This window comes from Equus przewalskii, chromosome 7, assembly GCF_037783145.1.
Source record: "Equus przewalskii isolate Varuska chromosome 7, EquPr2, whole genome shotgun sequence".
Taxonomy (NCBI): Eukaryota; Metazoa; Chordata; class Mammalia; order Perissodactyla; family Equidae; genus Equus; species Equus przewalskii.
In genome coordinates, this window is record NC_091837.1 from 70204779 (window position 1) to 70226253 (window position 21475).

The 21475-nt window shown below is 45.4% G+C and overlaps 1 protein-coding gene across 5 annotated transcripts in view; it reads right to left on the reverse strand.

Moving 5' to 3' along the window:
* Nucleotides 1–21475, reverse strand: part of MYO5B (myosin VB) — a 348390-nt gene that overhangs the window by 137688 nt on the left and 189227 nt on the right. For all 5 annotated transcript variants that reach the window (XM_070630194.1, XM_070630195.1, XM_008514690.2 and 2 more), the window contains 4 exons: nt 19198–19354; nt 10411–10554; nt 8748–8829; nt 3189–3296 (listed from right to left, as the gene is read on the reverse strand). In XM_070630194.1, the coding sequence (XP_070486295.1) occupies nt 3189–3296; nt 8748–8829; nt 10411–10554; nt 19198–19354 (491 nt within the window). The remainder of the gene's footprint in view (nt 1–3188; nt 3297–8747; nt 8830–10410; nt 10555–19197; nt 19355–21475) is intronic.

Consider the following 21475-nt stretch of genomic DNA (forward strand, 5'->3'; position numbering starts at 1 on the left):
TTTGAATCACAAAAATTTTGGACTTATAAAAAAGGCTTCAGAATAATATCACGAATGCCAATTTACCATTCAGTTTAAGAAATAATACAATTGTTTGTCTATATTCCTCCCCAAGTGCAGTTCATTTTAAGGCCATACTTGAGCTAACAACAGTCAGTGACACCCATTAAACAGGAGTAAAGATATGTCATTCTAGGATTAAAAACTTTACTCAGATCATCCATAAAGTGGACAACCAAACACGAACTAGACAAATTAACTCTAGACTTCAATGACGTTAGACGGCCACGGCCATGCATGCTTCAGAGCGTCAGGGATTTACTTTTTAATTTTTATTACATAATATTTTCAAAATATACAAAGTAAGAAAAGTAATACAATAAATCCCTGTTTTGGCTTAATATTATATCCCCAGGGCCTGGCACATAGTAGGTACTCAGAAACATGAGTGACAGAATGACTGAATTGATGGCTGTTACAGAGACTGCAAGTACTTGCAAATGTCTACAGAAACGTATGCATCAGTCAAATATCTGGTCTTATTTAATCTAATAATCCAAAAAAACAGTCAGAGGCCAAAAAATTTAGGCATACATCTGGGTTCAGTGTAACTGAATAAGACCAGAAAAAGGAAGACAGGTTGAAACCAGAGGCTGAGAGCCAGGACAAGACAGGAAGTTAGACGGTTATGTACCCTGTAGGGAGTAAAGCACTGGGTTTTGATCAGAGCTTAGAGTGTCCTGCTCTCAAATAGGTCCCATTAGAAGTACTAGTCAGGAAGTAGGTGCTGGGACCATCACAGGACCAGAGGGTTATATCACTTTTCTCTCCTGCACTTATTCTTAAGAACCAATGCTTTGTCAATTTCCAAAGACCTAATCACCCTGTCATGGTAGGAATTTACGTAGCAGATACTAAATCCTAACAGGACTCCTGCACTATATCTACCAAAAAATCCTTTCTTTATATAGGATTCTCTGAAAAAGCAGTACCTCACCATGGGAAACAAAAAACAAAGCAAACAAAATCAAACAATAAAACCGAAGGACTAAAGCAGGGGTTGGCAACCTATGGCCAGTAGCCCATAATCTATTTTTGTAAATAAAGTTTTATTAGAACACAGTCATGGCCACTCATTTACATTTTGCCTATGGCTACTTTCACACTACAATGGCAAAGTGGAGTAGTTGCTACAGAAACCATATAGCTTACAAAGCCCAAAATATTTACAGTCTTGTTCTTTAAGAAAAACTTTGCCAACCACTGGAATAAAAAAATGGACATCTTTAATAAAGAGTAGGGAAGAAAGGCTTATTAAAAGAATTAATTTCACAAATGCCATTTGCTTTGAGAATGAAAGTACCCAGTCTCCTTAGAGGCTTAGAGGGAACGACCTTCTCCTTGGATCAGCTCATGCCCACTGATCACAGCAGCACAGAGGCAGTCACCAGAGGCCTCTCCTTTCTCGGACAAACTGGGCAGAATGTATCCTGCTCAACACCACCTCCTCCAAACTTGCTCCCACCTCCGGAGGATAAAACAGCTCTGTGATGCTGGGGAAGTCAGGCGGGCCAACAATCAACTTATTATCTCTCAGCTTCAAATCTGCTCTTCTTTGCCCTGCTTTGTGATCCTGGAGCTAGACCCCATAAACATTTTCCCTCCGCTGCTTGGTCAACAGGGGGCACTGCAGTGACTCTGCCAGGCAACAGCAGCGAGATGACATTTCCAGTCTCGGTTCTGGTCCTCCATAGTTGTTATTCATCTTGGAAGCCCAGCAACCTCCCAGGTGAGCTCCAGCTGTGTCCTCAGGCCATGCTCTCCCCATTAGCAGCTGTCTTTAAGAAGTTCTGTCCCCACCACACCTGAGGCAACTGCAGGCTACCTGTACAGACCAGTGCTGGCCCACACGCTCAGGCAGATGTTGTTACCATCAGTGGGCTTCCTGATCTGGGGAGCCACATCCTCCCAGAAGTCCTTGAAATTTCAGCCACAGGTGAGGAGCTCTCCTAGTCAGTAGTTCCTTTTTTGGCTGCTCTTGCTCACCCTAGAGAGTGTTCTTTTGTACTTGCTACTTCTGGACCCCTGAAGTCCTCTTAGTCCCCATTTAGTAGTTAATCATGAACTGCTAACAATTACTCATATTAATTTTTCTCTGTTGGAATAACCAATGTGGTTTCTGTGTCCTGACTCATATTTTATCCGTACAAAAGACAAAGCATATCTCCCCACCAGTTATCCAGAGAAGTGAACAGCCTTTGGATTTCAGCACATGAAGTCCTGGTTTTCTCCCCATATAGAGATTAGAGTGTGTCCTGTTTGGCCATGTCTTATTTGGACACTGGATAAAACTTCCCTGATTCCCACCAAAGCACCTAAGAAATGCTGCTCGGGGTTAGTCACATGACTCAGAAGCCAAACGTCTGTCTCTGTCAGGGAAGGCATGGGAAAAACACAAGGGCCATTCGGAGCCACTTTGTGGGTTTCAGGCTGACGTCCCAAGCTTTGCTTTTTCAGGCTGCAGGTCCTGAGAATTTACCCCTTCAATTTCCCAGTTAAGAATGGCTCATCTTCCACTTTACCACTTGGGGCTCTGCTCCCCCAAAACTGGCAGGGGAGAATGGGCTACTTTCTTCAGCTCTACTGCTTTTTACGCTCCAGAAGACAGAGATATCTTCCTGTTTGAAGGATTCCACTACTAAGCTCTGTATGGAAACAGGATAACAGAAACAACACTGTACGTATGACAGAGCTACTACACTTCACAGTGTGCTTCCAACTCAGATGCCATGATTGCGGTCCATAGGTGGCTTGGCCCCAAAGGCATGTTCTTTCTGCTAGAACACACTGCCTCTAAACCCAGACCACAGCACGAAAAGACTAGCTCTTCTTGGTTTTCCTCCTTTGGCATCAATGGCTTGAGGGAGTGAAAAGGGATACTTTGCAGTGCTTGAGAGAGCAACTCTCAAATTCGTATTTTAAGAAAGGTCAACAGAGCTCCAAGCCTTAAGTTTTGGAGCCCAAGGGCTGGGATGGAATACAAAAGTAAGAAAACGTTCACCAAGGGCAAGAAGGCTTCCCCATCAGCTGATGAAGGTTGACAAGCCAAATGGGACACTGCTCTGCTCTGCTCTTCTCTCCACGAAATCAACCCTCGGGGCCTTCGCCCCCATTCAGAAGCTCCTTACCAAGGAGTGTGAAGGCTTGTCGAGTCTTCTCAAAGTCCTCAGCATCATCCACACCCTCGATGGACGTGTCTCCTCCCTGTGATGCATAGAAAAAGTCCTCCGCGCATGCTGTGAAGGCAAGGAGGTAAGGCATCAGGCATCAGGGAGAAGCTGCATCCTGGTTTACCCGCAGATCCCAACCCATGAGAATGTCTACTCATCCCAGACCAAATTTTATTCCCAGACAGATGCGGAACCTTTTAAAATATTATCTTTATTGACAATGGCAAATGGGAGAGAAAACTGGATAACAAAAGACAGAAAACTACAAGGACAGAAAGCACTGTTGCATCTGTGTTAAGCTGGTACATGAAAAACATGTGAACATAATAGACATGTCATGAATAGTTCAGTTTACAGAAGGATTCACCACAGACTCGTCTTTAAAAAGGATCGATATACACAGGTGAAATGTAAACCCACCCTAGAATCACAGACTTCCACGGCCATCGATCATCTTAGTCTGACATTCTCTTTGACAAATGAGGCGCAGTGATGTGCTCAAGGAGAAATGGTTTTTTGTTTGTTCACTTGTTTGACCAGGTTGGGGTACCTTGAGCTATTCGGACACACAAACAAATGCAGGCTGAGCCCCTCACATGTCTGTTCTCATCCCCCAGCTCAATCCCTCTTCAGTCGGGCCTCTGGTAACAGCCCAGAGGACACCTGGTAAGGAGTGGCCCCGGTTCTGTCGTAGGATTCAGAGCCAATCTCAGCAGAGGGCAAAAATGCAACAAGCCCTAGAGAGCATCTGCAGTGCAGGGCTGGGCAGTCAGCACTGACGGCAACAACTGCATCTACCAAAATTACCCTTGAAATTACTTAAATTTTCTGCAAAATATAGTATCTTTGTGTGGTACAAACCTGCCCAGTACTTGGCATTTCTAAGTGTATAATGTTTGATTTTGACAAGACGCCAACACTGGACACTGGCTGGTTTTCCTCCTCCCCTGAAAACCGCAGTTAAATTCTTCTCCCTTGACCTGGGTGTGACGGTGGAACGCACATCAGTTAAAGGTGCTGAGACGCAGCTTCACTGCGACTCCAGTCCTCCTTCAACACCAGTCCTTCCAGTGTGATCTCCGAAGAATTTCTTGAGTCTCTCCCTCTTCCACCCTGATGGCTACTGCCCTCGAATGACCTTCAGCATCTGTTGACTGTTGCAAAAGACTCTAAACCAGTCTCTCTCTTTCTGATCCTGTTCCTTCAAACCCACCTCCAAACTGCTGGCAACTCTGATCACACTGCTCCCCTATTGAAAGCCCTTTAGAGACCCCCGTTCCTGTCCCACTGGCCTCAAGGCAAAGGTCAAACACTCTCAAAGACCCTCCTGGATCTTTCCTGAAGTGGCCTCCTCTTGCCACTCCAGACTCATGGCTTGTCCTTCCTTCCTCATCTCTACATCCCAGATACACCAGTTTCCTTATTGTCATTCCTCAGCTCTACTTCCTGCTCATGGCTTACATGGCCTGGCCTACTTCTTCCTGGTCTCTCCCATTTCCCACTTTGTATCCTTTGTTCCAAGACACACTGAACTGCGCCAATTCCTCCGGCCAAGCAAGCATTCATTGCCAGGGCCAGCTAGGAAGTGGCAGAACCCAGCCCCCAACCTCAGTCCCACACAACCTGAGCTATACCCATCAAGGAACACATCTGTCTCCAGGAACGAATAGCAGAATTTCAGTTGTATTTTATGAGGGAAGGCTTCCTGGAGGAGTAACTTAACCCACTCTGATGACTGGAGGCACTTGAACCGGGAGAGGAAGGACTTCAGCCCTGAACTCACTCACAGCCACAGCAGAAGTGAGTTTTTATGAAGGAAGTCACATTAGGTCTTTGTGGAAGACGGCATATTTAGTCTTTCATATCTAATCACCCTGCGACCTCTGGCACTGAGTAATATAACAGTTTCAAAGGCCTAATAAAAGCACCAATTCAGTTTGCCTTTTACACTCCCTTTTCAAAGTACATCAATTTGACAGTTTTTACAGTGTGCACATGAAGACGATCAAATATACCATTTACTCCCATTTCTCTGACAGGCAAACCAAGGAACCTAGGGCTTTAAGGGGTTGCCCAGGCTCACCCTGAGTCTGGCCAGGCCTTGGGAGTCCATTACGAGATCACCCTATTGTGGAGATGGCTGTTTATCTATGACATGCCATAAACACAACCTAACTGATCAGAAGCATTGGCTGAGACACCAGAAAGATGGTCACCTGAGACTCCAAGGGAGGACACCAGACTGCCGTATTGGAGGAAGGAGGCATTTTCAGCACCTATCAAAGACCCTTCGTTGTCAACAGCCAGGGCCCAACTGCCTGATGTTCTGAGTCAGACAGACCAGCCCCTACCTCCCCTTGTTTCCAGTTCTTAAACTCAGGCCTGGCAGGCAACCCCTCCCAGGTGGGGCCCCCTGGGTCAGTGACAGCATTCTCTCCTAAATGAATTGAATCCAGTTAAAATTAGTATCTCCTCTCCATCTGCTTCAAGGTTTGCAATCACCTCTGTTACATCACTCCCCAGACCCTCTTAGGACAGACATCCCAACAGGATGCAGTCTTCTCCTGTCTGCTTAGCCTGCCTGAATCTCAGCTCTCCTTTCAGGCCCATGAAGCTGTCACTGATTGTCCCACTCCAGAGCAATGTCTCTTGTCCTCCAGTTTAGTTATTTCTTTACTTAGAATTCTCAAGGAGAAATAAACCACAAAGTCCCATATTAGCTGGCTCAACAGGCAGACACTGGATCAGGCAGTGTACAGACCACAGAAGGGGCATGAAGCCAGTGATTAGAGGGGTGGACCACCAAAGTCACAGCCAAGGGCTTGCACTTTACCTCTGTGCAAGGCAGAGGAGGTTATTTATAAACTGTATCAATACACCTACGGGAGTGAAAAATAAGAAAGAGAATTTATTCCTTATTAATTGAAGGCTATATTTAAGGGAATGTGGGCTCATTACACTTCTTTTTACCATCATTCAGTCACACTATAACAAATTATTCATCGGACTTTTTTTTCAAAAAATCTCATCCTGAGGCCATTTTAATGCAGTAGACCACCAACAATGGGGCAGAGGAAAGTGTGGATGACCGGATGCAAATCTGTTCCCTCCACTCTCAGAAAAACGCACAAAACTCCTGCTGGGCCAAAGGGTCTCGTAGAGACTTCTGTGCATTTGAACAGCATGCTTTAGGTGAAGAAAAGGGGTGAGGCAGTCTAAATATTCACCAGGAGCTGCTGGCTAGTCCTTCCTTTACTTGATGTTTCCAGCCACTCAACCGGGGTTATCAGCGGAACTAATCGTCAAGCTTCAGGGCTCACAGCCAATCCACCCGTAAGGCTGAAGACAGCCTCACAGGCGAGTACGAGAGCTTATCAAAGGCTCTTCACTTCGCTCCAACAAGATGCTCTCAGAGGGCACATGCAGGTAAAGGAGCAATAAATTGAATTGAGTAGTTTTCAACTGCTCCAGCAGGGGCCCAAGGAGCTTGCACCTTGCCAAGACACAGAATAAGGAAAAGCCAATTTTCACCTCAATACACTCATGTAAGTGCAAAAAACATAAGGAGGATTTCTTCCCTATTACCTAAAAGCTACATTTGGGACAAAATGGTCCAAATACAGCTAGATGGATCTTGCCAGCACTTGTTCATTTTCTATAAAACTGACCTTAGAAAAAAGTTTTCATTTCCCACAGGTTGGCCTTGAAAAACCCAGCTTGGCCCTTGGCTCCACTCTTGGCAGGAAACAGGATGGCAGTGGCCTTGAACATGGCTTGCCTTCTCGGTCCCTTGCAACCATAAGCCAACATCAGAGCCCCACGGTGCCAGCACAGGGCAGTGTTCAGACAAGGCTTGTAACATTCAGCCCTTGTCCCCAGTGAGTTTATGATTTCACTCGGGAGAATCAGGCTTGCAAGCAGTGAACACCTAGAGTACAGCAAAAAACCAGCGTAATATATGCCATCCAGGGCCTCCTCCTTTGGGTCCCAATGTAAGTTTACTTCCCTTGGCAATCTTCTGACCCACCTCGGCCATGCCTCACTCAGCATATCCTTATCACTTTGCATTGTAATTGACTGTAAGCTAAGTGAGGGCAGGACCCACAACTGTTGTGTTCAACACTACCTCCCCAGTGCCTAACACTGCCTGTGCAAGGTTTGATGAATGAATAATGAAGGAATCAATGCTAAATTGCATGGCACAGGCACCTAATGCTACAGGAATTCATAAGCAAGTAAAGCAGAGCGTTAGGGGGCAGACTGAGGTTTGAACCACTTGATATATTTTACCAACTGGGAGAACAGGCTGGAGTGGTCAGAGCTGGATCTGGTGCTGGGCTCTTAAGGTGGATAGGACGTGGGTCCAGGACAGCAAAGCCTCAGAAGTCTGTATCTCTCACAGTTGCAAAGACCAACCAACCTCTGTCTAGACACTCAGCTCTTCATACCATCTGTTAGTATTGGACCTCCCCACACCTCCAAAAATACCAACAACAGGCCAGGGACAGGAAGTGCCACAAACACAGGATGCTGCATGGCCCCCAGGCTTACCCTCATCACATAATCCATTAGGAGATGGGCCGTGAGGACTCAGTGGCGGGAGTCAGTCAATACTCCATGACAAAGCCCCTGTGCATGGAAGGGGGAAGGGCCCAGACCCCAGGGAGAGGTGCTGCATTGGTGTGGGATCAAGAGCTAACGCCTGCTCCCTCTTCTTGCTTTGCCCTGGCTCAGTCAACAGTCTCAAGACAAACTGAAGCTCATAAGACCCCTTGGCAAACAGCATTAGCAGAAACAAAGGGTGACTAGAACCCAATGAAAAGTTGCCTTTTTATCTGATGGGAACAGCAGGTGACATCCCGCTGGCTCCAGTTGAGAGGCACTTTAGGTTGCTCCATTCCCCTGCTCCAGCATGGGTGTGCCACAGCTTCCCTGCCTGTCCCAGAGAAATCAGCACTGTGCCCGCTAACGCCCAGCAGTCCAGTGTCACTCCTCTAACCCAGCCTCATCTTCTGCGGTGAGGCCCAGGCTCCGCAATCTCTCTCCAGCCATCCCCCATTCATCCCTGCTCTCCTCTCCCTCCCTCCTCTTTCTGTCTCAGTCCTTAAATATGACTTAAAACGCACTGGCCACAGTGAAGTGATGTGCATTCGCTAGATCTCTAGATCCTCAGGGTTGGGATGCATTTGTTACGATGTCTACAGTGGAAACACTTTTCAAAACAATGATGCATGGAAATTCTCTTATGCTCTGCAAAATGCTGTTCCACCCCTGCCTCTAACACTCTCGAACATTCTCTGTGGCAGGTAACCTGGGTACAATTAACCCTCTTTTACTAGTTGGGCAGTGAAGCTCAAAGAGGTCTAGGGGACATGCCCACATGAGGGGCGGAGCTGAGGCAAGACCCCATGAGGGAGGCTTTGAGCAGGGCACCCCTCCTCCTCTCAGAGCCCCCAGATGTACCACCTGCCGCAGCAGAGCCCACCCCAGAGGAAGGGCACGCACCCATTTACCTACTTAGTGCGAGCTCTTTAAATTCCGGGAGGCTGGCGGCAGCACAGAGCTGGTAAAAGATGTGGTAATTCCTCTCGTCATCTGCCTGAAGGAGGAAAAAAGGTAAGCAGTTTTAGGGCAGTGACCCCAAGATCATCGCCCCGCCCAGTCTAATCCCATGGTGTTCTGGATGACAGAGGTCAAGACTTTTCCTGACACTTTCCACTACACCTCTGCCACCTTCAATTCCCACCAGATTTTCCATTCACTATTATAGGGGCTTCTTCCAACCCGAGGATTTTTACCTCTGGACTTATGCAAAAACATGTGTTTTTATGCCTCCTACATAGAACGTCATCGCTGTTCCACAAATAGTGGATTAGTCAATCAACAAACACTGATTCAGATACGGGTGCTGCCCAGCTAATGTTGCTCAGATTGTAACTGCCCTGTGGTAGGCTCCCCTTCTCTTCTGTGAGGCTTGGAACTCAGTAAAAGCTACACCCTTGCCCTCATGTCAGGCTGGGCAGTCAGGAAAGGTCCATGACTGAGGCAGGATTTCCAGTGGACACTCAGGCCACATGTGCCTGAAGTTGGCAGAGTGGTGTGGGGCAGGGGCTGCTTCAGGAGGCCTGAGCAGAGAGAGAAAGAAAAAGAAAGGCTCACTGGGTGTTCAGAGAAGAGTCTGGCTAGAGCCACAGCCAGCACATCCGATCCACCCCCAGCACAACAGGCTGTTTGCTTTGCTGCAGTGAGATGAAGGACGTGGGGCTGTCAAACCAAACTTGAGAGACGGAGAGAAAGCCTAGCACAAAAGTGGGAAAAATAATAAAGCTGCTTAAAAAATTCATTAGATGTTGGCCAAGTATCAGAACGGAGACAAGTGTCACTGAGAGTAACAGCCGAGGCATTTTGACATCCCCTCCGAAGGCAGTGGAAACCTAAGGGCAGGGGAGCCATCCACCTCAGGGGGAGAGTACGCGGCCGGCTCACGTACCATCACCCCGGTTCAGGGACGAGATGTTGAAAGGAGGCTGGAGGAGGACTGTTCTCGGGGTTGCGAGCTGCGCTGACCACCAAAGGCCAGGGCAGAGGAGGAAGAGGGTCACCAAAAGGCCAGAGAGCAGTGGGAAGGAGGGAACAAAAGGTGAGCAAAGAGCAATGAAGAACTGAGTCAAGTGAGAAGAGGGCACTCTGTTTATTTAAAAAGGAAACTAAATATGTGGCCAAGAAGGGTTGGTTTTTTTCTTTTTTTATATAACCCACCAAATAAGAAAGGTCCTAGGGAAAGCTGAAACCCCCAGACCCTATATGACATTCCCTTGATCATGACTCTAAAATCCATAAGGAGCAGGGCTGTCTTATTCTTCACTGTATCTTTGGTGTCTACCACAGGGCTAGCCCGTAATAGGCACTCAATAGATGTTTGTTGATTGAATCTAGAAACAATAGCCACTGAAAAATAACAATACTGGGTAAAAGATTTATCAGGCCTGATGCCTGTAGCACTTGAATGAATACTTGTCGATGAAAGAAAAGACAGAACAAGTATATCCAATTCCAAGCTCAACAGATGAGTGGCTCTTTGGGCACAGGGAGGGGGCAGGGAGCAAGGGAGGGGGCAGGGAGCAAGGGAGGGCATAATGGATGGGAAAAAATACCAAAAGGCCTGAGTCACACCCCTCACCTGAAAGACCACTCTGGACTTCTCCAGCAGGTAGGTCCTCATGTTGGCTCCAATGATGTGGTACCTTTTGTCAAAGCCAATCTGAATGTACTTCCCAAAGCGGCTGCTGTTGTCATTGCGAGTGGTTTTAGCATTTCCAATGGCCTGTACGGGACAAACAAACAAGAGGGGTGCAAAACAGGGAGGGCTCTCTTGAACTCAGGATTGTATGTTTGTGGCAGCACCCACCTCTATTTTCTCCCTCTTCTCCATTACAGAACCTCTCTGCTATCGGGATGAACTAAAAACAAACAAAACAGAAAAGAGCATTTTCCTGCCTCCTTTAGTCCTAAGGATGGCCAATGAGAGTAATGAGTTTATTTGTGGGCTCTTTAAAGGGGACTAACCAGCTCGAAGGTGCATCCCATTGTCCTTCCTCTCTTCTTCCTTTTTCCTGCCTGGAATATGCACGTGATGGCTACAGCTGTGGCAGTCATCTTGGGACCGTGAGGCAAAGGTCTAGAGAATCACAGAGACTGCTGCCCTGACACTTTTCAGTCACTAACCCAATGCCAGTACCCAAGAGTTCTGAACTTTTTGTGAGAAAAATAAACCTCCTGTGCTTAATTCACTTTGATCAGATCTACACAATTAAGCAAATATCATTCCCAATTGATAAGTGGTATTTCCTAGAAAGAGACCAAAGACCAACACCCATCCCTCCAAACCTCATCACTAGGACAAATTGAAAAGCCACCTCCCTCTTGGTACTATTTCTTACACAGCAGCAGGGGCACAATTCAAAACACTTAATAATTTTTAAAAAATGAGTGGCTAGGTGACTGGCCTCACTGTGTAAATATTCACTTACCATAAAACATCACATTGCTACTGGATTGGTAATGAATATATTAATATTTTAATCCCTTTCAAGTTTACTTTTTAGGTAGTTAAAACACTTGAAAACTATCCACTATAACTTTTCAGTGGTCTAGGAAGTTTGGGGCACAAAGAGGTTGAAAGAAAATCCAAAATCCTAATCCACCCTCCACTGCTGCCAGCCAGATCCACACCATGGAACCATGAGTAGGTACTCAAAAGGCACTCCTGACAGGCCTCAAACGAATAAGGCTCTGCTGGCATCTGTGATTAACGAGGCCAACAGACCAGCTGAAAGCAAATCACTGCTGTTTAAAAGGTCAAAAAGTTGACCTACAACGAACACTCACGAAAATGTCCCCTGTTAAGTCTTGATAAGGAAAATTATCAACCGTTCCTATTGTCGAGATGATGAAGTGCGGCCTCGAGTCCTGTACTCACTCACAGACACCCAAGCCTGGCTCCGCCCTAAGGAGGCTATTCAGCCCAGGCTGGCCTCACTCTTCACAACCACTCACCCTCCACGTGCACCTGACATGATGCCCAAACGTGTCGCACGTCTTGCCACTGCTCTCTGTTGTACTGCTGCAGCCTAAGCCCAAGTTGTCAATGTCTCTTTCCTGGACAACAGTCTCTCAACCGACCTCCGTGTGGCCACTCTCCTCTCCCATTGTCAATTCTCCACTTTACCACCAGGGTTTTCTTCTAAAATGTAAACCCGATTATTACATTCCCTTGTGTAAAATGCTTCAGTGGTTTCCACTGTCCTCTAAGTTATAAATCCTCAGGATGGCTGGCGAGGCCCTGCAGGATGACCCAGGTGTGCCTCTTGTCACTCTTGCTCTTGAGGTCCAGCCTCAAACAATCCTGAACTCTTCTCTTTCTCAAAAGCCCTATGTTCTCTCCGCCCCCACCCAAGTTCACAATGCCGTTTCCTGTGCCGCGAACAGCCTTCCCATGGCCCCTTCACCTAGCTGACTCCTCCTCGCTCTCCCAGTTTCAGCATCAGTGCTGCTTCTTCAGGAAAGTCTTCCCTGACCTCACAGGCTGGGCGAGCTCCTTCTGCCACATGCTCTCGTGGTCTCTGTACTTCCCTCATTTCCCTCCCCACGTAGCTCCATGAGATGTTACCCTCTGTCTCCATGAGAGCAAGAAATGCCCACCCGCTTCAGCATGGGATCTCCAGCACCTATCCCAGTGCACAGCACACAGCAGGCATTCAAAAATATTTGAGTGACTGCAAGAGTAAAAGAACTTGGGTTTCTGTTTTCTTTCCCGTGAAATGAGAGTTTTGGGGTCCTTGGCCTCAAAGGTCACTTGCCACACTATGGCCCTAAAATCTCCCATTGAGGCTGCAATATAAACTTCTTCTTTGGGTTTAAAATGTATAAAGCAACCCATCCAGCAGACATACAGTGTGTACCTCTGCAGAGAAGTGGGGGACAGTGTAACCCCGGCATGTTGGGCTGCTCTGAAGGACATCTTGGAGCATAGAGCATGCCCAAGGGCAGGGCAGGGCTAGAGTCCGGCCAAGCTGAAATGACTCTCAAAGAGATGATAATCAGACGAGTTTATGTCCTAAGCTCCCCCCAGTCAAGGAAGATAGGAAGACTCACACCCCCCCCAGCATCCACCAACCTCATCATCTCAACAGAGGCCTCTGTGCACCCACTTCTCCTCCATGGAGCTCTCTGATCCTTCAAAGCACCACATGACTAGCCAGTGTCACACTTTTGTAAGCCAATTCTATCTGGAAAATGGCAAGGAGGGCTGTGTTCCCTACAATGCTGGTAAAAGTGGCCTCCATCATGAGCCACATCCCAGGCTGGGCTCCTTGTAGTCTCCTTTAATCCTGACAAGGACCCTAGGAGACAGGCATTAACAACTTTCATCAGACTTATGGGAAAACTTAGGCACAGAAAGGTTGAGAGGTGTGCCCAGGGTCACACAGCTGGGAAGTGGCAACACCAAGATATAAATTCAGACATGCCTGAGTCCAAAGTCTGTGTTCATTCCACTCGGTTCACAGTCCTCCCCCAACTCTCCAAACCATTCACAGGACAGGAGCTGCCACACGTTGGGTAACTTCTCACATCTCAAATAGCCAGGTCAAATGGAAGGATAAAGACAAAGACATTAACCCTCACTTATCTTTTTATGAGAAAGTGGCGAAAAGCCTCTCAGAGGAGGGTAGGGCACCGACTCATTACTCTGACAACTAGTAAGTTAGGAATCTCTCTCAGGGTAACTAGTTGGTGAGGAGAAGTTTCTCCTCTTAGACTTATTTCAGCTAAATGTAGGAGGAAAGAGAGAATGGAAAAATCACCCTTTTGCCTCTCCTGATGAATTACCAGATCTGGGCTTAATCAATGGCAGCTGACATCACCGAGAGACAGCTACACATTCTGAGCCTCTTGGTGGGAGCACACTATTAATACTGCCAATAAAGGATTCTTGGTTTAAAAAAAAAAAATCAAACCTGAATCTAATCAAGCCTCTAAATTTTACTGCCCTTTTACAGGAAATACAGGAGACAAAGGAACATGTTCACAACATTATGAAGATGGAATTAGCAAAAGCCGGTTTGTGGAATATTCTAAAGGATAATCTAGTTCCAACAAATAAGTCTCAATTCCAGTATTTCAAAAAATTCAAATTTTGTAATTTGTAAAATGGCAGTAGGAACCTTTACCATACCTGAGATCGCTTCTTGAGATAGCTTAGGGAAAGCTTGCTGAACTGCAAGTCATTGCCAAAAGATCTATCCTCTTCACCCCCTAGGCTGCTCTGAGAAGTGGGAGACCTGCATGTAGTTATCTTTCAAATCCCTGCCAGATTTTTCTGGTTACTGACTTAGACAACATTTTGACACATGAGGAAAGCAAGTCCAGCTGTTATAGGTGATAAAAACCCAGGCTTTGACCCTCACTGAGTCCACAGGCAACAAAAGAGGAAGGTACGATGCAAGTAGTTAAAATTCGGAAAATGGGAAAATGATATAAGCAGGAAATTCACAGAAGAAACTCACATGACCAATAAACATGAGAAAAGATACTCAACCTAGGCAGTAATCAGAGAAAGGCAGACTAAAAAATGACAGAGTGGCAATAACTATGACCTTTGTAAGAAATGATCATGAGGATGTGAAGAAATGGGAACTCTCATATACTGCTATTTCAAACGTAAACTGGAACAACCATTCTGAAGAGCAATTGGGCACATCTGGTAAAAGTGAACATACATGTACCTAACAATTCAGCAATGCTACTTCTAGATATTACCTAGAGAAACTCACATAAGTGTACAACTGGGTGTGCACAAGAATGTTCAGTGCAGACTACATTTCACAATAAAAAAGAAATATAACCTAAATATCTACCAATAAGAGGGAACAGATAGATAAAATGTGGCATATTCACATAACAGGATACTATAAACCTGTTAAACTAAGCAAACCAGAGTATGACTCATGGATAAATTAAAAAATGTTGAGTGAAAAGCAAGTCACAAACCGGTTGATAGAATATCGTACTATTTATATATGACAGAACAACCTTCTTTGTGGTTTATGCATACACAAATATGCAGTAAAACAAAAATGGGCTGGAACAAATAATTTCAATATAATTAAGATTTATACAATAACAAGGTACATACCGACTAGTGTGGAAACACAGAGAAGGGAGGAATTAGCCACGCCCAGCAGAATGGGAAAGGCTTTAAGAAGTAGAAAATGTAGCAGATCTTAAAGTAGAATCCTATCAGCAGAGAAGGAGAAGGGATTCTACCCATGAACATAGCGTGGGCAAAGGGATTGGGGCATGTGAGAGAATGGACAAGAGTGGAGTGGCTAGAGTATGTTGAAACATGAGAGAAGACATGGGGGCTCAGTAAGGTATGTTGGGGCAGATTCTTGCATGAAGAGGTTAATAATAGTGGTAGGCCTTCTTGTTTCTTTAGCTTAAAAAAAAAAAAAAAAAAAAGTCAAACCCTGAAAAGTATGTAGCAACTGCTCTTAGTCTCTATCGACTTTGCTCACTGTACCCCTGGCCCTCTTGCTTTCTCTCAGGATGGGGGGAGTCTCTGTGGCTCCTGGAATTGTATGCCTGCAGACTCCAGTCACCCCAAGAAGCCACATGACTCCTCTGGCCTGGACCTGGTTCTGTTCCCACTCTAACAGTCTCTTGATTACCAATGTCCTTTTAATCAGTGCAGACTTGTGAACAAATCACTCCCAGGATGCTGACAAGTTCTTACACAGAATGGGGTCAGAGAGCTCTGGCACTGACAATAAATCATCTCAGTCTGCCCCAGCCAATCCCAATCCATCCTCAAGTCACCTTTAACTCAAACAAATGCCAGTTAGTGCAAGCCAGCAGGAATTCTGCCTCCTTAGACTGCCCTCAACTCTTTCTCCGTCTCCCCAGGAGGCATGTGCAGTTGCTGGGCTGTGGAAATAATGAGATGATGACAAGACTATAACTGATTGCTTCATCGGGAGGTGCCATCCTTCCCCAGGACAGGGGCAGGGTAATCAGTAATCAGCTGTCCCCTGATTAAGACATGTCTTGTGTTGGCTGTAACCCTCTGAGGAGTGATAAAGCTGACTGGGCTCCTGACACAAGGGGTCAGCTAGACTTCAAACTTAATGAAAAATCAGGTTTTGGCAGGGCAAAAGCTGCTCTTTCTCTGCTTGGCAACACTCTTTCTAATCCCATCCAGACTTCTTCTTGGCTATAATTCTTCCTTTCCATGTTCATATCCAAGATTTCTCTCAAATAAAACACTCAATAACTGCTCAAGGGATAGTCTCTATGATGACAAAATTCTAGATTTGACAGAATGAGCCCTCAGGACTTACCCACATAGTTTCCAAAGTACCAATTTGCACAATGTAGAATTGAAGGTTTTGAGCCCAAACCGCTGTACCATTTATTTATATGACATCATGAAAGATTAGGCTCGGTTCACGTACACACTTCTCCTCCTTCAGACCTTGGCAACTGAACCATGTCTTGTGTATTTTGGGGTGCATATTGTTCTCACATTTCTCCCAAGCCAAATCACCCTGCCTCTCCAGCAATCCACCAGCCTACTCAGGCCATAATGGATACCGAAAACATCAGATCATTTTAGACCACTGTCATTTGAAAAGCATTCCCAAAGCAAGAACTCAAAGAGACACTTGCATGCCAATGTTCACAGCATCATTATTCACACTAGCCGAAAGGGGAAAAGGACCCAAGTATCTCTCAACTGAGGAACGGATAAACAAAACGTGGTATATTCTTGCAATAGAATATTATCCATCCATAAAAATAAACAGAGCACTGATACAGGCTACAACATGGATGAACCTTGAAAACACTATGCTAAGCAAAATAAGCCAGACACAAAAGGACTAACATTGTATGATTCCATTTATACGAGGTACCTAGGAGGGCAAATTCAGAGAGACAGAAAAATACAAGAGAAGTTACTTGGGGAGGGGTGGAGTGGAGAATAGGGACTTATTGTTTAATGGGTGCAGTTTCTGTTTGGGATGATGAAAAATTCTGAAAATGGATAGTGGTGATGGTTGCACAACACTGTAAATGTACCCAATGCCACTTAGTTGTACACTTAAAATGGTTAAAATGGTAAATTTTATATTATGTACATTTTACCACAACAAAACAACAAAATTTAAGAAAGCATTGCCCCTGTGTCTCATACCTGTTTAATAACATGGGGATCTGTCTTCACTAAATTCCCATCTTGACTAACAACAGCTTTGTTCACTCACCAGAGATCAAACAGGTTTCTTCCCTTCTGTTTTGCCCAGAATAACTACTTACTTCATTTCCAAAAGAAGAGGCACTCTGTGTCTTTGAAATCTTACTACCTAAAAGATGAACTGAACTTTGAACCTCAGGGGCAAAGGAGAAGCTGAAATCCTGGTTTCACCCCCACTTGAGATGAAACACGATGCTAATGGTAGACTGCCGTCTTAGCTACCTCAATTTAAATGCAGCAGGTGGTCCAAGGGAGGCCAAGCTCAAAGCCCACAGCTGATGCCTTCTGAATTGAGGCCACAGCCAGGCCTCTGCCTCAGGGCTTAGAACAAATGCTATGAGCAGACACAGACAGGCTACCAACTAAAGGACTGACAATAAGGAGTTAAATTATGGTAAAAGCATATATATAATGTATTTTTGCAGCCAATAAGACAATTCATAAAAAGCTTAATGATATGGGAACAAGGCTTATCATTCAGTGAAAAAGTTCGAAGGAAATATAACAAAATGTTGAACGATTATCAGCAGGCTATAGGATCATGGGGGATTATCTCCTTTCATTCTTTCATATTTTCCAGGGAGTTGTTCTTACCTTTTTAACAGGTCAATGGTTCTCAAGATGTGGGACCCAGACCAGCAGCATCAGCATCACCTATGAACTTATGTGAAATGCAGATTCTCAGGCCCATCCCAGACATGAATCAGAAACTCTGGGAGTAGGGCCCAGTAATCTGCTTTAACAAGCCCTCCAAGGCAATTCTGATGCACAGTCAAGTTTAAGAACCATTGTAATCGAATAGAAGTTTTGTTATTGTTGTTTTTATCTCTTTGGTAAAAATGCCTTCAACTGTATTGACCATTTCCCAACTCACATAAAAACAAATACTGAAATTTTCTTTTGTCAAATTCTTAGTGAATACGCTGTGTCCTTTTACTCAGCAGAGAATAAATGTTCTCCAGATAATGCAACTCTCTAGGCAGGAGATTTTGTCTGGATAATCAATGAACTCCTATGAATTGCGACTCAGAATGTACTCCTGCACTTGGTAAAGAAAGAGAGAGGGGGAACCTGGGAAGGTCCAGGCAAGTCCTTGTTCCCCTTAGCTCCAAAATAATCTGAAAGACCAACCATATTGGTGCCTCGTGTCTTAATCCATGGGGCTCAAGGCTGTGCAGAGAAATCTGATGCTATCTTGGCAGCTTTCGGCCTCGACTGAATTTCTTCTTACTAAAACAAAGAGGCTGCCCAGGGCTGGCAGAAGGGCCTACTCCCACCAGACTGGAACCCAGACAACAATGAAGAGCATCCCCTTCAAAGGCAGGAAATCAAAGCTGGTCCAGCGACTGTGCGGCCATTTAGTTCCACTCCATCAGAATTAAGTTTTTACAGAGGAAAGGAAGAAAAAGAGAAATGGAGTTCCAGCCCTGTAATATGATTCGTTACAGCAAGCTCTCAGTTTTAGGAAATCTCTCTGGCCCTGCACTTTCATCAACTGCTCTCAGCCCACCCAGCCCGGGAGGTGAGGGGCTGGTGAAGACACAGACAAGACCTGCCCCTGGTCAGTTCACGCCGTCACAGGTAACACTTTCTGAGAATCTTCAACACATTCCATGTTATCACCTACCTTTTGCCTCTGCTTTTCCCCTCAAAGATAAAATGTCTAAGTATTTGGGGCAGGGGAGGAAGGGAATCTTCTACCCAGGCTTCTCCATCCCTATGAGAATTGCCCTCCTGATTCACGGGCCTTCCCAGCATCAAATGGTTTCGGTGGAGCACTGATTTGCTGACACATCATGGCAGCAGGGGAGGGGAACAGCAGCAGAGGTGGCGGTAGATGAAGAAGAGAGGTCACCATTGCATTCAGCAGAGTCAAAGGACAAGGAAGACATGAAGAGGACACTCTGCCTAATCCTGGGGCCCTGTAAGACACTACCAGGTCAGATTACTCCCAAATCTGTAGTCTTTAGGCACCTTCATAATTTTTTCCTCAATAGTGGACAATGGGTTCTCAGGGAGAGGCCCCAGTGCTAACCATGTGAGCTGTTTCCAAGGACCTTTGTGATCAGCCATGCAAGGCTGGACACCCAGAAGTCTCGCTGCCAGCTGAAAGAACTCCAGCCAAGAAGGCCAAGGACGTTTGGAAGGCTTTACCTCCATGATGGGACTGGATGCTAGGACCTTCTCTTCGATGTTGGTGTCACTGGCTGAGCCACCAACTGTGGCGAAATAGCGCATGGCATACTTGGCTGACACGGTCTTGCCGGCTCCAGACTCCCCGCTGACTATGATGGACTGGTTCTTCTCATCTCTGGAAGGGAGAAAGCTCTGGTCAGTTGTTGGCTGTGGAAAGGCTCTGCTGCCTTCCAGGGATTCTGCTGACAAGGACCTGAGCCCGATCAGGAGCGTCTTTCCTTCTTTTAGGGATAAATATGAGAGACAGTATAAAAATAGTCCACCCTCTCTCACATGCCTGCATAAGATTGGAAAATGGGGAGAAACACAGGAGTTTTGAAAAAGGCTTACAAATGGCACATACCCTTCTTTATGACCCACAGGAAGGGGGACACAGCCAGCTGGTCACTCTCCTAAGTTCTCTCTGGGTGCAGTACCCCTTAGATCATTCCCATATATATATGGGAGATATATATATATGTATACACTCACACACACATATACACATCCTCTGAGAATTTACATATATACTTTCATTTCTGTTACATGCCCATCTTGTGTCACTGTGTAAGCTATACTTTCTTCAAGAATAAGAATCTTTTCTTCTCCTCTTGTGTTTGAATCTAGCATCCCAGCAGACACAGTTTTGAACATTTTTGTTCATACAGATGTATCACAATGCTACTAACCACCAGGCTGATCTTGCCTCAAGTTTCCCAGAAATTAGATAAAATAGTTATCAATTGCAATAAGAGGGATTTCAGTCAGACTAAATGAAAGGAAGAAAGAAGATACTCTACATCAGATAAAAATGCATCTATATTTATCACTTTAAAACAGATAGTAGGAAAATAGACAAGCAATGGAAAGAGCAGCCTATTCAGTCTCCAAGAAACATGATGCTCAAGCAGGGAGTGAGAACATTTGGGCAATGAATTGCATGTAAGGACCATACTCAGCCATCAAGTTCACAAACCCACTAGCATGAGGGCAGGCACTCTGCTTTCAATCTCCAGTGCCTCTAACAATGCCTGGTACAAAGTACATACTCAATATATATTGTTGGAGTGGAAGCAGCTTAGGGGTCAACCAGCCCCCTTCTTTTCCAGATGAGGAAACCGAGATGTGTGAAGGTAGGTTTAGAACACAGGTCTCCTGGCAGCAGCCCAACACTCCTAATACTAGCTCCTGTGGCTTCCTGGGTAGAGTGGGCTATAGAAGAACAGAAAGCCACCACAGGCTGCCTGCCCCAACTCGCTAATTATGAACACAATAGGTTGCAGCTTATCAGCAGAGGTGAATGAATGTTGGCCCTGCTTCTGATCTGGGCCAAAAGCCAAGAAGCTGGAAAAGTGGGGTGATGATACTGACGTCAACTATAGATGGACTAGAAAGACAGAAAAGAACTGGGCTGGAGGTGGGAGAGTCAGGTGTGGTCGCTGGACTCAAGAAACCTGAACCTTCAGCTGCTCTTTAAGGTCTGCAAAGAGCTACGTGGTCTCAGCTCATAAACAGTCATCAAATGGGGAGGGACCTGAGTGAATATAGGTGGCTAGTAGACACTGGTGAGAAGATGAAACTGGAAAGAAAAAAAAAATGATCTTTCAAATTGGCTATAGAACCAATTACTTGAAAACGTATGTAGAATCCTACCTAGTATGTGGAGGATGGACTAAGAAGTGGCTTTCTGGGATCCCTTGTAGTTCTAGCATATCATTGTTGTCAGAGTGTCTGTTTCTTCTCTCCTTGTTCCTGTGAAATCTTTACATTGAAAGGCAGCCTCTAAAGAGGCCTGTGGATGCTTATATTTCCCATTCTCATTTATTTTTTATTTTAATTTTATGTGACATCCACTGGACCCTGAGGATCATGACAGGTGCCACCTCTCCTCTCAATACTTTCATAATCAACTCCTTAGAGACCTGCTCAGAAACACAAACATCCCAGGTGATTAAGAGTAGAACAAGCTGGGCTTTCAGTCTGAAATGGACCTAAACTGGATGCCGTCTTATACTCCCTGTATCTGCAACAAGGGGAACCAGATTGTAAGAACCACACCCAAAAGTTCAGAGTTTTACCCAAAGTCTGTATGTTTAACCTAAAATAAATGGATGGGTGCAGGATATGTCTGAGTGATTAGTCCTCAGCAGAGAACCATGTCGAACGGAGAGGCATATACTGTCCAAAGAACTTAACAAAGATCCCTGGGAGCAACATAACAGATGCCAGGAGAGAATTACTCAGATCCGTGGGGGCG